At 40.0% G+C, this 15221-nt stretch overlaps 1 protein-coding gene across 1 annotated transcript; it reads right to left on the reverse strand.

The window, feature by feature from the left end:
* Positions 1-333: 333 nt before the first annotated feature.
* On the reverse strand, positions 334-14399 carry racgap1 (Rac GTPase activating protein 1). Its single transcript, XM_033628546.2, has 17 exons — positions 14246-14399; positions 13716-13821; positions 13402-13604; positions 13138-13283; positions 12672-12741; positions 12512-12565; positions 12329-12406; positions 11734-11851; positions 11012-11154; positions 10555-10719; positions 10341-10436; positions 7990-8188; positions 7446-7551; positions 6950-7082; positions 2661-2787; positions 2472-2571; positions 334-2202 (listed from the first exon to the last, which is right to left on the reverse strand). Exons 2-17 carry the CDS (start codon positions 13798-13800, stop codon positions 2127-2129), a joined length of 1899 nt encoding a protein of 632 aa, XP_033484437.1. The 5' UTR covers positions 13801-13821; positions 14246-14399; the 3' UTR covers positions 334-2126.
* Positions 14400-15221: the final 822 nt, after the last annotated feature.

The raw sequence follows: 15221 nt of genomic DNA on the forward strand, positions 1-15221 counted from the left end.
ACCAAACCAGAGTTGCTGAGCACTGGAACAGTGGAATGATACAATGATAAAATGACTGTTAATTTAAATGGTGGCTGGTGGGTTTAACGCTAGGGATTTCACAGCTGCTTCTGGCGAAGCCAAAATGATCATACTCTAATAAAAAGGTCTATCTTGGCACATCACATCTTGGAACAATTGCCCATTAACATTACATTGTAACTGATCTCGCTAATACTGCACCAATGGAAAAAAAACGTTGTTCCCATTAGTCACTGAGACACAAAACCATGGGAAAGTAGGGCATAGGTTTAACTTCCCCTTTAAGATTCAGACAGAAGACAACACAGAGCATTTAAGAGAAAGCACACAGCATTTTTTTTTGGTAAAGGTTAGAAATGTATTTTATAAGTTACATGGATTTTAGAGCATGTACTTGTGTACAGAATTTGTGCTAATAGTTAATCATATAATGCCACAGCAACTCAACTGGCTAATCTTACAAAGTAATTGCCTTTTGCATGGGATTGCTCGCAAGCAGCCTCCCACAGTACAAACATTACACAGAGCAATAAACATTAGAGGAGCAAACTGATCTGCTTGAGATTACAGCCTGTGACATAAACCAGTGAACAGTGTAACTGATCATCACTGGCAGCGCAGATATTAAAATTGTGTCCCCTTTTAAAGAGACTAATGCCAATTACTAATAACATCACACCCAATCAAGCTCGCAGATAATGGCCGGGAGAATCTGCTTTTGAGGACTTAGCTGTTTGTAGTTACAGTATCAGAAGGAAAGGGTTTAAGAGATTGTAAACATTTACAGCAGGATTCACTGGAGGATGCGTACAAACAAAAACTTCATAGAAATGAAATACAAACATCAGAAAAACTTAAAAGATAGCGTTCTGAGTAGTCACACATTCAATTACAACCTACAATGAAATGCCTAAGAATCAGTCCTTCAACTTCTGAGTGACACATGAGTTGAAACACTGAGATTATTGGTTTTAGAAGCAGGTCACAATAAAACTGCATATTTTCATCTATGCACACATTCTTCAAAAAGAGAAATATACAATACAGTCGAGTGTTAAAGGAATACTTCACTACACCCACAAAATGACCTTTTGGATATAAATTCATCATGCCGTGTTGCCTTGAAGTTGTGAGGAGAACTTTGTTTTTCTTGCATGCCTCCACAGCAAATGGGGAACATATTGATTTATTGATTGGGGACCATGTTGAACAGCAGAACTGTATCAAAACATCCATTTACAAACTCTCACACAACTCCTGCAGCATAATCCAAGTCTCATTTATCCAGTCTTGGCCTGGGCAGTATCAAGGTTTTATGGTATGCTGGGTTATCTAGAAATCCCACAGGTATTATTTTCAGTACAGGCAAAAATACAGACGCTCCTCTTTCTGTTAAACTGATACAGAGATGCAGCATTGTGGCGATGCACTGTAGTGCACAACATGCTCCACTAGAGGTCAGTCTCTACTGGTGAAACAGGCAGCTGGACTGAGAAAGATGGTGACTGCGAGAGGTGGGGATAACATTACAGAACTAGTAAAAAGGAAAAATGTCTCTGCCTCTGTTTGGGAACTACTGAGGATACAACTGGTTAAATAGACTTGGATTATAGTACACAAGTTGTGTGAATCTGTAAACGAATGTTCTGATGTAGTTTTGCTGTTAAACATGGTCCCCAATCAATCAATATATCATTAGTTTCGCCATTTTCTGCAAGGGCATGTTAAGTTTTCTACACACATTCAACACCGCAAGACAAATAGATTTACAAATGGTCATTATGTGGATGAGGCATTCCCTTAAGAGGTGAAGTGATAACGCCTTGTTAAACATTTAGCAAAAGCATCAGCGCTAAAGACACACAAGTGTGCATAGATAGGTAAACCTACTATTTGGTTAAAAAAAATCCTTTCACAAACACGTAAAATCATCAAAATACAACTCTTACTATTGTGAAAAATGAAAACGATTATAAGGAGACCAAGATGGAGGTGTTTCTATCCATTATCAAAGCTGCATCGTGTTATGTGTTGTGCATAAATACAAAAAAACGCACTGGTTGTTATTGCAGTATAAGTAAAGGTTTAAGTGTAGCTGCTTTGGATTATTTAAGGAGAGGAGATGCAAAGAATTTTCCTTGGCCAGAAAATCCGACTGCTGATTTGCTCTTGCTTCCAAATCTGCAACAAAAGAGTGCACATAATGGCATTTAATGGAATTAGGAGTCTAAGTCAATAAAACAGAGTCAATGGAGGATAATGAGATATTTTACAGTAGATTAACTTCTATGAAAGATGTTCAAATGAGTCAGCTTTTTTTTAAATCTGAAAGCTAGTTCTTCATTGCTTTCTTAAAATTCAAATCAGCAGTATCTTAGACATTTGAATCAGCAGTAGAGAAATTGACGGTGTTACAACGGGGCAGGAGGGGACTGTGCTTGTGTGTTTACCTGGGTGTCAGAGTGGACTTCATGCGCTGAGACAAGGAGCTGGAGGAGGGGGTTTTATTGAGCTGATGCTCTGGAGTTGTCAGAGGTCCCAGTATGCTCACTGCAACAGTACAAACATGACAATGAATTATCAACCAGTAAACAACTGCGCATCACCGTACAACGCACAACAGTCTGGTGAGCTCATACTTCTCTCGGGGGTGGCGTAGCAGTTTGCGTTCTCAATGATCAGGTGGTTCAAGTTCGGCTGCTCGTTTTCCACCATCACAAACTGTCCCCAGTAATCCTCGGGCAGAGCCAACAGGCGTTCCACAACCTGAACAGAGAGAGATTAGCAGGAATGCAAAAGATCAGGGTTATTTCAGTGTGTTGCCTCATCCTCTTCCAACAGGGCTGAGCTGATTATGTAGATGCCCCGGGCAAGAAAGAGGGGAATCACTAAAAAGTCTCTGGTATTGTGACGATGTTCTGAATAGTTTTATTATAAACTGTGTTATTACATAGTAAAAAGCTTTTCCATGGTTTCTGTACATTGTGGTAAGACATCCTCTTATTCTAAAGGAAAAGCTTAGGTTGATTTTGAACCGTGGACCCTAGTTTCCAATGTGTTTGTGTCTAAGTGACTGATGGAGACAACAACTTTTGAAACTGGTCCAGTACCGAGCGTAAACTATGGCAGCCTCAGTGGCGAAACAGGCTGCAATGTAATGCCTACGGGCAATTGTGCCCTGTCATATTGTGTCCACTTAAAGTGTTGATTTTGCCACTAACAGACTCAGATTGTTATTTTAAGTGTCTGAGTACATTACGTAAAAGTGAAATGCAACATTTTTCCTCATCATTCACTCGATCCAGGATGTTTGTTAGTGTGCGTGTAACCAAGTCTCACTCAAAGAGAAGTCTCATTCTGAAATCTCATGGACTTTTCCTCATTGTTGAAATCAGTTAAATATTCAGCCACACAAAGCTCCACTCTCTGTACTCCAAGGGGCTGTACACATGCCGCATTTTCTGCGCCCTCAAATTCATTGATTTCAATGTAGACGTGCGGCAGGTGTGCTCAAACAGAAGCAACACCATCGCAGTGCACACGCGTTCTCGAGCACCTATTTTTCAGGGCACAACAGCTGCGCTCTGACATAAACTGAGTCCAACTTTCGGAATGTTAGCAGCGTGCACCACATGTCATATGATGAGGAACAACCAGTCACAGCCGACAGATACCTTTCCCTTCTTCTGTAAATATCAGTTTGTGATAAATATAAAGAAGAAGTTGATTTTAGTGCAGGGCTGCCCGTAGCTTCACATCTGTCCCACTGACAATATTTTTGGTCTAATACATGCTTATAAAACAACATTCAGATCAGCTCTGCACTCAGGATTTATGGTCAGTAGGCTATGATATGGTGCTGGTTAAGGTCACTTAGCAACCTCAGACACAACCTGCCTCCACGCCCTTAGTTGGCAAAGGGTAGGTGCAAGAGTAGCGCCCAGCACCTGACCTTGTGTTTTTCAGGCGGTTATAGACACGGCATGTGTACGGCCCCTAACATAAACTCTTCCTGGTACTTTTCTAACTAATGTTTGTTACTGTTGTTATTGCTTGTCATGCAACGAGTCAACTCTTGTGTAATTTCAAAACAAGACTTCTTGTCTTTTGCCTTGCCAGAGATATCTTGATAACAATTTGTCCCATTCATTAAATTGATTCTGATTAATCTCCATTGGTAGCGTCTGAAATAGAACAGTCTGGGCAATAGATTAATTGTTATAGATAAACTCTTGAGCCAAGACTAAAGAAATGGATTAGGTTCCATCTTGCTGTCTTCTGTATTTTTTATATGTGGGTTAATAGTTATACTCTGATAATAGATCTTTCTGTATGTGGATGCCAATTATTTAAAAGATTCTGTGTTCAACAGCGCCCTTTTCATGGCAGACATTTTGACATGCCACAGTAGGAACAGCACAGGTGTATTTCATAACATTAATGGCAGCTGCATTCCACTCAAGGGGAGGCCCTGGTGTTGTGCATGCTGACTCACTGGAATAGTTTACCAGGACACTTTCTGCAACTGAGTTCATGTTATCAATTTCACCTGTGCTTTTCATTCTATGACAAGTCAAAATGTCTGCTGTGAATTAGGTCATAGAGGCCCATAGAGATCACAGCCTGTTTTGCTGCACCAGCTGCTTCTCTCAATACTGGACAAATTTCAAAAGTTGTCTCCATTAGTCACTTAGACAGAAACATGAGAAACTCTGGCCTGGGTTGGAAAATGTCAAAGTTTCCCTTTAAGGTTAGTAACACAATTAAAATTATGTATTACGTATTATTTCTAGCTAATGAGCGTGCTAATGATTAATGATCACATTAATTAGTTTTACACCGTGTAAAACAATCCCTTAATACTTTTTTAAAAAAACATTAACATCTCAGTCAAACTTCGAAGCTTATCTCATGGGAAACATTCATCGAAAGAAAGTTTAAATTATAATCCTCAGGATTTTCATAAAGTCAAGCCCCATTTTTAGTATTAAATGTTGGCATTTTTTCAGCAATAGCCATTCAATATGTTTACATTGTGTAATTACCTCTCTCTATGGTAGTTTTCATTGTTAGAGGCAGAATCTGCTGTTCCTGCACTGCATTCAAATTGCCCTCACACACACACACACACACACACACACACGAGACTCACAGGAAATGATGCATGTGTGTATTCCAGGGTTATTGTTTTTAATTTAATCTCATAAATATCTGCCTCACTGTTTGCATTTAGTTAGGTCATATTAAAAGCATTCAACTGGTAAAACACAGGGTGGCTTTTATTGTGAAGCAGTCACGGGAGGTGCAGTGTATTCATCACCAAGGTTAAGGCTGACAGAGATCAAAAGCAAGCATCTTCTATAAGCAGCAGGACATGGGCATTTTTTTGACAGTGGATCACTTTTAAACATTGCATGGTGCAATGGAACAAGGAGGAGCAGCAACAGTGCACCAAAAACTAAAATTTCTCAGGAAGGTCACAAACTCCTTTTAACATGCTCAGCATGACATCATGATGAAAAAAGGGCCAATTATTGACTGACTTCTTTATCAAAACGATTCAAGTTGTTTGGCTACGCTACAAACAGATACACCAGCTGCTCCACTGATGCATTTCTAACAAAGCAGCTGCTTAATGAGGGTTCGCTGCTCTCTAGTATTGAACACACACGAGATAACATGATATACAGCAGACGAGGGCTGAACGAAGTGAGTAAAATATGCATTATGTTGTTGATAACAATATTACAATATTGCTTGTGATAAATAAACCAACATGATCTCATCTGTGCTCCTCATATTTTGACGCTTGGGCAGCCTTTTGCGTTCTTGACAGAGAGGGTTGATGGGTTAGGTCTAGACAATAAAACTAGTTGGTTAGCATTAGGTTAGATTGTGGTTAGCCGGGGCGTCGGTAGCGTAGTGGACAGTGCCGGCGCCTCGACGCAGTGGTCGCAGGTTCGAGTCCGGCTTGCAACCATTTACTGCATGTCACCCCCCACGCTCTCTCTCACCCCATTTCACTCTGTCCTATACATTAAAAAAAAATCTTAAAAAAATAAAATAAAAATAAAAGATTGTGGTTAGTCACGCCAGTCAACTCAGGTGACTAATGACTGACATAACAAAATAACTCAACGCTGACTTTTAGTTTCACATGGGGACACCAACACCGGCCTCCTGTGTGCGTTAGAGCCCTGCGCCTCCCCTCCCAGTTGCCCTCAGCGGACTTTTGCACTCTTTATGCTAAGTCCTTTGCTCTGAATGTCTAATAATGATGTGGAAAGTTTAAACTTGAGTTGGTTGAGAGCGTGTCTCACAAAGAGTGTTTGCATCTGACAACAAGGGCCACTACTAGGGCTGCACAATTAATAAAATTTTATCACTATTGCAATATGGCCTACTGTAATTTTTAAATCACACGAGGTGCAATATTTGTTAAAAGGAAAAATGTGTGTCCGAAAACCATTTGATATTAAATATTGTTGTACTGCAGGGATGTCCTGACATACACTTTAGACTTTAGAGACTTAAGAAAACAAATTTGTTTGGTACAGATCCCCACTAAAATCACACTATAATCATTTCAATATGTTGTTTTAATGAAAATAATTCCCTCGATTATCACAATTCATATCCCAATTGCAATATCAGTCAAAGTAATCTCAATTAGAGATAACTTTTCAAAATTGATCAGCCCTAGTCACTGCCCAAGCAGCGTTTGTTGATGCCCTGGGAGTGAGACCAGGCTAAATAACCAGATACTAAAGTGTACTCAGTTTGCCTTCCTGCTGCTTTATGTGTACTGCTAAATACAACAAATTGCTTGTTGAATTAAAAACAGAAAAGACAGCAATTAAAAAAGATAATGAAATTTAAAAAAACAAACAAAAAAAATACATAGACGTGATGAATGGTTCAGGCCTACCTTGGGTTGTCTTTTGGTGTCCTGAAGGATTGTCATCGGGTCAGGGTTTGGAACTGCATGCCCCACAATAGTTGGACCAAACACCCGAGCCAAGTTACTGACGTCCATCCTTGTGTCCAAACTGTCAGCCACTCTGAAAGATTTCATTAGATCCAATTAGGTCTCTTTGGTGTTCCATGAAATATAATATACACCATTTAAAGTGCATTTTTAGTTTAAACAAACAGAATAATTGCCCCGTCTAAACTCTAATGAGATAGATACAGTTGTCGTGTTTATTAAATTCTTTGCACATCTTTGCCTAAAGCACCTCAACCCAATTAAATTTAGAGGATACAGCAAATTTCAAAAAAGGTCAGCTACAAAGAGACTTCTGTGAATATCAGCAAATCCCAACACTGAGTTTGTAGCAGGAATATCCAAGGCATCAAAGCAGGGTGATGCTTTTAATCAGCTTCATTGGGATATACATAGCTCTAATAGAGTAGCTGCAAACCTCTGAAGGTGACGGACTAGGAAAGCCAGCGTGTCTCTGTTGGGCTGCGGCAGGTCACTGATAGTCTGGTACATCAGAGCTATGCTGTTGTCGTCATCTGAAACCTCTGAGGGGGAACAAAGAAAGCAATTTTGTAAGCAGAAGCAGAGAAATGGGAGGTTGTGTGGAATTATTAACAACTTGAAAGCAAGTGTGTCTGACTCCAGTAACAAACAAATATTAAAGAGGCTAACAAACTGAAAGATCAATCTCTTGTTTGTTCCAGGCAACTTCACGCCTGAGGTATCCATCACTGCTCAAAACAAATTGCAAAAAACAAACAGAAGCACTTATGAAACCTGCATTTAATGGGTCTGATGGGTAAATTTCTGCCATCCATTAAGAAGTTAAAACAAAATTGTAGTTATTTCAAGTAATAAATTGTTGTTTTTCATTAAGTGTGCCTTTTCTTTTTCCTGTGGAGCGCTCAATATCAGAAACAGCTACAACAACACCCGCATCTTAAACACCAGTTTCTCTCTCTCTCTCACACACACACATATACCGGCTGCCTCCATGAAAGTACGGTTGAGGCGGAAGGTGAGAAGAGGCTCCTTCAGGTTCCTCAGGAAGTCCTTTAGGAGGCCAGTGATGGCATTGATATCGTCCACCTTGCTGAGCACGGGGACTGTTTTGCTGCGTAGAAACTTCTCCTTCAGGTCCTTCACTGTGCGGTCAGAACCGGACAGACGGTACAGTCCAGCCTGAGAGGAAAGAAAATACAATTATTCACCATTTACTGTTTCATTTTCTTCAGTGAACTAATAAGGGTAGCTCCATTATTTTTTGGAGAACTTTATACAGTTCTGTAGCTGTAGTAGTGTTTCTGATGTATGCAAATCTGGGAATTCAGTTTTTGGTCTAAGAATGTATGTTTTAGTGTCATAATGCTATTTTCCCAAGTCCTAAAAACCTTTTCCCACAAGACCTGATGAAGATTTCTGCATGATGACACTGCTACATATGACTGCATGTACTGCTGCGGACGCCATGTTAGTTTGGTTGTAAAAGTCAAACAATAACACAAACAAAATAATCAATCAATGCAGCAAGTAGATCAGCAATTCCCGTGTGTTATGAGTTAAAATTACTGTTTTTAATCAATGGAGTCTGTTGGGTTTGAAGAGGGTGATATAAGGCTTCAGTTCCCTGTCAGGATGCCTGTCGGAAGGCAAAGTAAAGTGGTCAAAATATAATTAATATAGCGTACACTACTGTTATCACCATACTGTTATTTCTAACTCCAATACAATACCTTGAAAAATATCAATATTCATATATTCCGTATTAGATATCACACAGGAAAATTGACATTGTTGGTATAAAATTATTATTATTATTTTTTTTAATTAAAAGATTGATATAAAAAGGCTATGACGACAACAACTTGCCTCGTTAAGTTTGTTTGTGTTGTTATGCAACTTTCAGACTTGACCTAACATGTCCAGCAGTTCATTGCTTAGCTTCTGTTTCCCAGTACTCCTGTCTGCTTCTCCAAACCAGTCGCCATCTACAGTAGGTAATACACTTACTATGGATCTATAAATGTGTTTATACAGTGCAAACACAGTATTACATTATACACAATCTCAATGCGTTTCACCTGGTTATATAAAGGTTTAAAATTAATAAGACAGCACTATATTCTGCCTCCAACCTCAAATCTTCCAGGCTAACACTTTCCTCACTCTCCATGCTTACACTGTCAGTGAACAGCATGTCAGTGCTGTAATCTACGTCACTGCTTTTTGCTAATAGCAAGAGTTGTGTAACCGTGCTTGGTCCACCGGTTGTACTTAAGTCCTCAAAAAAAAAAAAAGAACACGTTTTCACATTTTTCGTTTGTGTACAAATAACGCAAACAAGATTTGTGTTGATTGCTGGGCTTTGGTGTTGCTGATAGGCATAATTTTTTGACACAGCTGGTCACTTCTGCAGCCAGGCTTTATGCTAAGTTAAGCTAATAGAGTGCCCCAAGAATGAATCCTAAAACCCAGACATGACTTAGCATTTTTGCACTATCGGTTCCCTGGTCTCTAAGTCAGTGAGTTTTTGGTTAGCTGCCTGAAATAAGGCCTGTGGTTTACACAAGCTTCAGACACTTTCACATTTTGTTTTTCAACATAAAACGTCAGTAAATACCCTACTTGTAAATGTTGGATCTTTTAGTTGTCTTTAAAATGGCAGTTGCTAAGAAGTGGCTTAAATACTACAGAACGTCATTACACTTACCACAGCTTTACAACGTTGTTGTGGTAGGGATTATAAATCATGCAACCATGTTGTAGTTTGTTCATGGCCTAACGTTAGATTTTTTACTTTTGGTGATTGCATTTGGGCTTCAAAAATCACAAAAGAGGTGTTCATGTGTGGAGATTATCTTGCTGAACAAAAGTCTAAGTACCATAAATGCTTGTTTGCCACAGAACCTATTTTCTGCAATAATCCAAAGTGCAATTGAGAAAATCTCATAGACCCTTTAACAAGGGAACCAGGGTGAAGCTAACTTCCGTGTCGGCCTACAGAAAAACGTCATCCCTGGAGCACTCTATTGTCTCCTGGCTCTAGCTTTGTACTGCATGGAAATGAGAGTGAATCTATCTGGAGATAGTGAGGCAGGGACAAAACATAAAACAACAGAAAGAAGAGACAGCAGCACAGTCATAAAGCAATCAAAAGATTTGGATCCTCTCCACAACCCAATTACAAATTTAATCTCCCAGGAACAGATTGTCAAATCTTAGTTACAGCTCTCTGCCACAGCTCAGAGAAAAGACATTTAAGATAACTACTGGGGTTTGAGGCTTTACTATCTTTCACATTTTCTGCATATGAAGACAGGAAAACACCACTTGCCTCATGCATGCCCCTTTGCTCGATCTCACTGATACAGTGGACCACCAGAGGGGGAATCATGGGTGATGTGTCAGGGACGTAGTCTGCAAGCACACCCTGGAAGCAAACAAGAAATTAAGAAGTTGTCAGCACCGTTCCAACATTTCAAAGTGGCATTTGTGCATGTACCTGCAAATAAAGAGAGAAATCAGTTATGAAAAGTGGTCTCACACACCTCCCCGATTTTGACTGGTGTGGCACCCAGGTTGGGGATGCATGGCAGAGGGCAACGCTCGCGACACTCGGGGTGCGAGACCACCCTGCAGTCACGGCACTTCAGTGAAATCTTGCCAAACTTGATCCTCTTTCCACAGGGCACGCATGATTCAGGCTTGATGACCTATAAAAGACATTCAACATGATTACGGAAGCAGGTAACGATTATGGGTCAACAGCTACATTCAGCTGAAACAATAAATTACTTTGTTTGGGCGAATAAACTCAAGTAAATGCACTCCATAAACAAGTTTCTACACAGACACCCAAGTCTAAAACAGTAGATGATAAGAAATAAACTTCAGTGCCAAGTGTGATCAAACTTATTGGCCTAGTGGCAAAAATAGTATCCACACTTAAATCCAATAAGTGCTAGAATGTGTTTTTTTTTAAGTCAGTTTAAATGGCATTCTTACAGTTTTGGAGACAAACTCATGATGACGGACACCCCCATGGCTCTGAGGAGTGCTGGGCGCCACTTTTCTCTCTCCCTCGGGGTTGCCAGGCTGCTTGAAGACATCCTCAGACTTGACTGATTCAGAGTCCCACTCCATGGCGGCTGAACAGGGGATAGAAAATAAATACTAATGCGTTACATGCCATGACCACTGCGGTTATAAGAAGATATACTGGCAATTTACTGCTACTGAATATTCAGACCCAAGACATTCATGAACATAATGAAAACAAATAACAGGCAGATTGGCACAGTCTCAAATCAAATTACGTTTGATGTTATTTTGGCTGCATCACAGGGGGGCCTGTTCATATCGTGATAGCAGAGTTACAGTAGATTGATTCGGTGAATAATGAGCTTGGATTGCTCACTTCTTCTTAAATGGCCTTAAATTTAAAATCTTGCCTGTATTTCAAAATAAAAGCAAGCATTTAAAGGACTTCATCCAAAATTAACAAATGAATTTCACACAGAGTGATGACAACACTTTTATGCTGTGGTTTGGACAGCTAAAAAGTGCAACATAAGCTAATCACATGGCTCTAAATATCTGAATATTAGAACTAACAAAGTAATTAAAACTGTCGAACATAAAACTTGCCCAAATTAGTTAAGCCACATCTGAAGAACTGGGCTCAGTACTGCCCAAGCGTACATACTCCATCATGACAACAATCTTACCGGTCTTTCTCCTGCTGCGAGTCCAGTAAGGAACAGTCTCAATGGTAGAAACCGCCTCCACAGGTCCTCCATTTGCAGGGACAGTCACTGTGGTCTTTGTCACAAGGGTCTCATTTCCCTGTCACAAATTAATATAGACCAGTCAGAACAACCACATACAACTTAATCTTGACAAACAGATTATTTCTGCATATGTATGAAGAATTTTTAGGCAATGGGACAAGATTTTGGTATCAGAAGTGCTCTGGTTTCAGTTTATAGTCTGAGTAGTATGGAAGGCTTTGAAGGTAAGCAGTTTGTGTGGAGAGCAAAAGAGGTGGAATGCATTGGCTGAAATGCAATCTCAAAACCCATCTACTATCCTCTGAGGATGATATATCTTTTAATTAGCTTTTTTAAAAAAAAGTATCAGCATTCATAAACAGATATCTGTTTAAGAAGATTAGTCGATATGTTTGGATCTGTCTCAAGTGTCCAGTCAAACTGTAAACAAAATTTTGGTTGCCATATTTCAAGTCTTTATATTTGCAGTGAGTGATCGTGGCTATGTGTGATAACACCACATATTTCAGTGATGAAAAAGCAAAAACCTTACCCTCTCTGAAGTTCTGCCTGTTGATCGAGATCGTTTTGAGGCAACTGGAGGACCATCGACATGATTTCTCGAGGAGCGCTGAAATCAAAACAGAAACATGACACTTGTAACTCTAGTGCACACGAAGCCAGTCTTCCATACACAAATGCTGAAAGAGAAAAGGTGTACATGTTCTTATCATACCCTTTTTTCTCTTTTCTTGAGTCGCACTGTCCTCACAGTGGAGGAGTCCCAGTCCTGTCACAGACAATACAAATTAGATATCAAAATTAAAAAAGGAGCTCAATATACTGTGTAAGATTTTAATGTAACTCTCGATGATACCAAAAACAAAAGCACTTACGAGAGAGTCATCAGTTTTGTCGTAGCTGATATCTGACAAGATGGAGGCAGACTCATCGATCGTGGCCAGTCTTTTAGAAGAAACAGAAAATGTGTGTTAAACCAGCCAGCAATGCTTCCCACCCACAGAGTTTATCTACATTTGCCTCCACCCAGAGCATTTTAGCAAGTTGTTTTATCTCCCATTTTATCCTTTAAAAAATGGAAATGCATTTGAAAGTTCAGAGTGGTTTGAAATTGTGTTGGAATGGTGCATTCATGTGATAAATAGATGGAGATGGGAATAGCTGGGGAAAATGAGTTCCCTAGTTTAAAGTTGGCTTGTGAATATAATTCTGAATTGAATCTGAGCCTCAAATGTCAGATGTTCCCATGTGAAAATAAAGCTCCATACAAGGTAAATAACCAGGATTACCATACTCTGTATTTTACCACATGGCCCCAGCAACAGGTAACAGGTTTATTACCTCCGGCTGGTGTTCAGGTTGGCTGCTGCTGCCTGGCAGTTCGTGCTCAGAAAGGCCAAAGCTGAGCGCTGCTCTGCACTCAGCTGGATGCTGTTGGAGGATCCCTCACTAGTCAGAAGGTCCCGAATCAACTGAATTTGACGCTCCTGTGTTACAGAAATGCAAGCAAAGCACAAATGAGAAACTCAGTGAATCGGGTGAAATGACGGAGTAGATGAAATCAACATATCTCAATAAAAAGGTTAAGCATTTGATCCAACGTACCAACTTCTCACAGTCTGCCTCAGCCTTTTGTCTGCGCCGGATCTCCACATCCACTTGGTTGCGGGCATGTTTCAGTTTGACCTCCAAAGCTCCTCTCTCTGTCTCCGCTTTGGTGAGCACCTCTTTGCAAGAGCCCAGATCCTGCTCTGCCCTCAGCCATTTGCGTCGGCACTCATCAAAGTTTTGTGCCATCTGGATGAAGTCTGGGAAAGAGAGTAGACTCAGTACTGTGGCAGGCATCTGAAAAGGAGCCTAAGGCATATGTCTTAAATGATAGATAGTGGAGATAAAACCAAGAACCATAACATACTCACTGGGTTCAATGCTCTCATTGAGAACGTCAACTTGTGTCCTCAGCTTATCATATAAGGTCTGGAGGCTCAGCACAGCAGTCTCCATGTTGGTCTACAACTGAAGACCCTTAAAGCAGATATATTAGGTACACTTAATTCATTGGGTAGCAAGTGTTGTGCTCCTTTATCTTTAGGGCTGGTGTATGGCTGCTTTACATTGTAGCTAAATAAAAACACCTGGCAGATTTCAAGAGGAAGTGGGAACTATCCTTAACCTTTATGGCAAAAAGTAATGCATTAAAAATGTCAATTAGCCCCGTTTACCCACAGGCTCACGTCAATATCTAACTTTACTTCTCATATAACAATGCGCTTGGTTAGCTGCCATTTTTGTTTTAGCTAGCTTGGCATCTCAAGGGAATACCGTTTTTAAACACACCCAACTCAACTAAACGGTCTCAACTGTAACGTCCTGACTGAAAACAACACGACGGTTACTTCAGCTGATAACGATACATGTTAGTAAATATTCGCTAGCAACAGTTACCTACCGTTTCGGTACCGGAGAACTGGACGGTAAGACCCTTTTGGTGATGTTTAATGGACTGCTTTCTTTCCTTTTCTGTTTTTAGCGACCACCTTGTTGTATCTTTGTCCACATCCTTCCGCAGCTACAGCCACAGTGAGCGCGTCGCATTTCAAATTTCGCCGCTAGCCAATGAGCGAGGGCCACTGCAATGATGTCAAGACAGAGAAACGAACATAACTTCCGAGTGCGCATTTTCAAAATAAAATCGTTGTAACGGTCGCTTATCGCTACATTGTTAACACAAAGGGACACAAACACACGGAAATATGTAACAAAAAACGAATGTTGACTGTCATTTAAAAAAAAGATAATGTTATCCATCAGCTAACAATCTAATAAACCAATAAATAGAGAATGAAGACAGGGATTAAAAAAAAGAAGAAAAACGTCGGACTTCCGGTTACAACTTTCAAAATAGAATCCATACGAGCAAAGAAACCGTTATTTCTTGGAGTGTGTAGGTGGAAAAATAACGACTTGTGTCTGTAAGCCCATTTTATGGACTTTGGCTGCCAGTGACAGTATACTGCTACTGAAAGGTAATGTCCTGCATCTGTAGCACTAAAAGAGCATCAAAATATTCAGATAAATTATCACCATAAAGATATATTTTGACTATCTAACCCTAATGTAGCTAACACCTAACTTAAGAGACCTATCAATGAAGTGTCTTGGACTTTGACCAAGATATTGACCCCAGTCTTTCTGTTTTGAAAATATCTATTATAATTTGAACACCACTTTGTTCCTCTGTGGGGATAATATATTTATTAATGGACAATACATGCATTGATGGGTTACTGAATGGGCCAACCGGCCACAGGCCCAGGTGCCCAAGGTTTCAGGTTCCCCCTGGCCTTTACCTGAAAAATGTCACTCTAATTAACATGTAATAACCAGGAAAAGACTCAAAATAACTACAAACAGATGCAAAGGAA

The sequence above is a fragment of the Epinephelus lanceolatus genome, chromosome 8 (assembly GCF_041903045.1).
Source record: "Epinephelus lanceolatus isolate andai-2023 chromosome 8, ASM4190304v1, whole genome shotgun sequence".
Classification (NCBI taxonomy): domain Eukaryota; kingdom Metazoa; phylum Chordata; class Actinopteri; order Perciformes; family Serranidae; genus Epinephelus; species Epinephelus lanceolatus.

Coding starts and splice junctions, on each gene's coding strand:
- racgap1 (XM_033628546.2), bottom strand. CDS start 13,800: ATGGAGACTGCTGTGCTGAGCCTCCAGACCTTATATGATAAGCTGAGG. Junction 10,720..11,011: donor ATGAGTTTGTCTCCAAAACT/GTAAGAATGCCA, acceptor TGTCTTTTATAG/GTCATCAAGCCTGAATCATG. Junction 7,552..7,989: donor TACTTTCATGGAGGCAGCCG/GTATATGTGTGT, acceptor GTTCCCCCTCAG/AGGTTTCAGATGACGACAAC.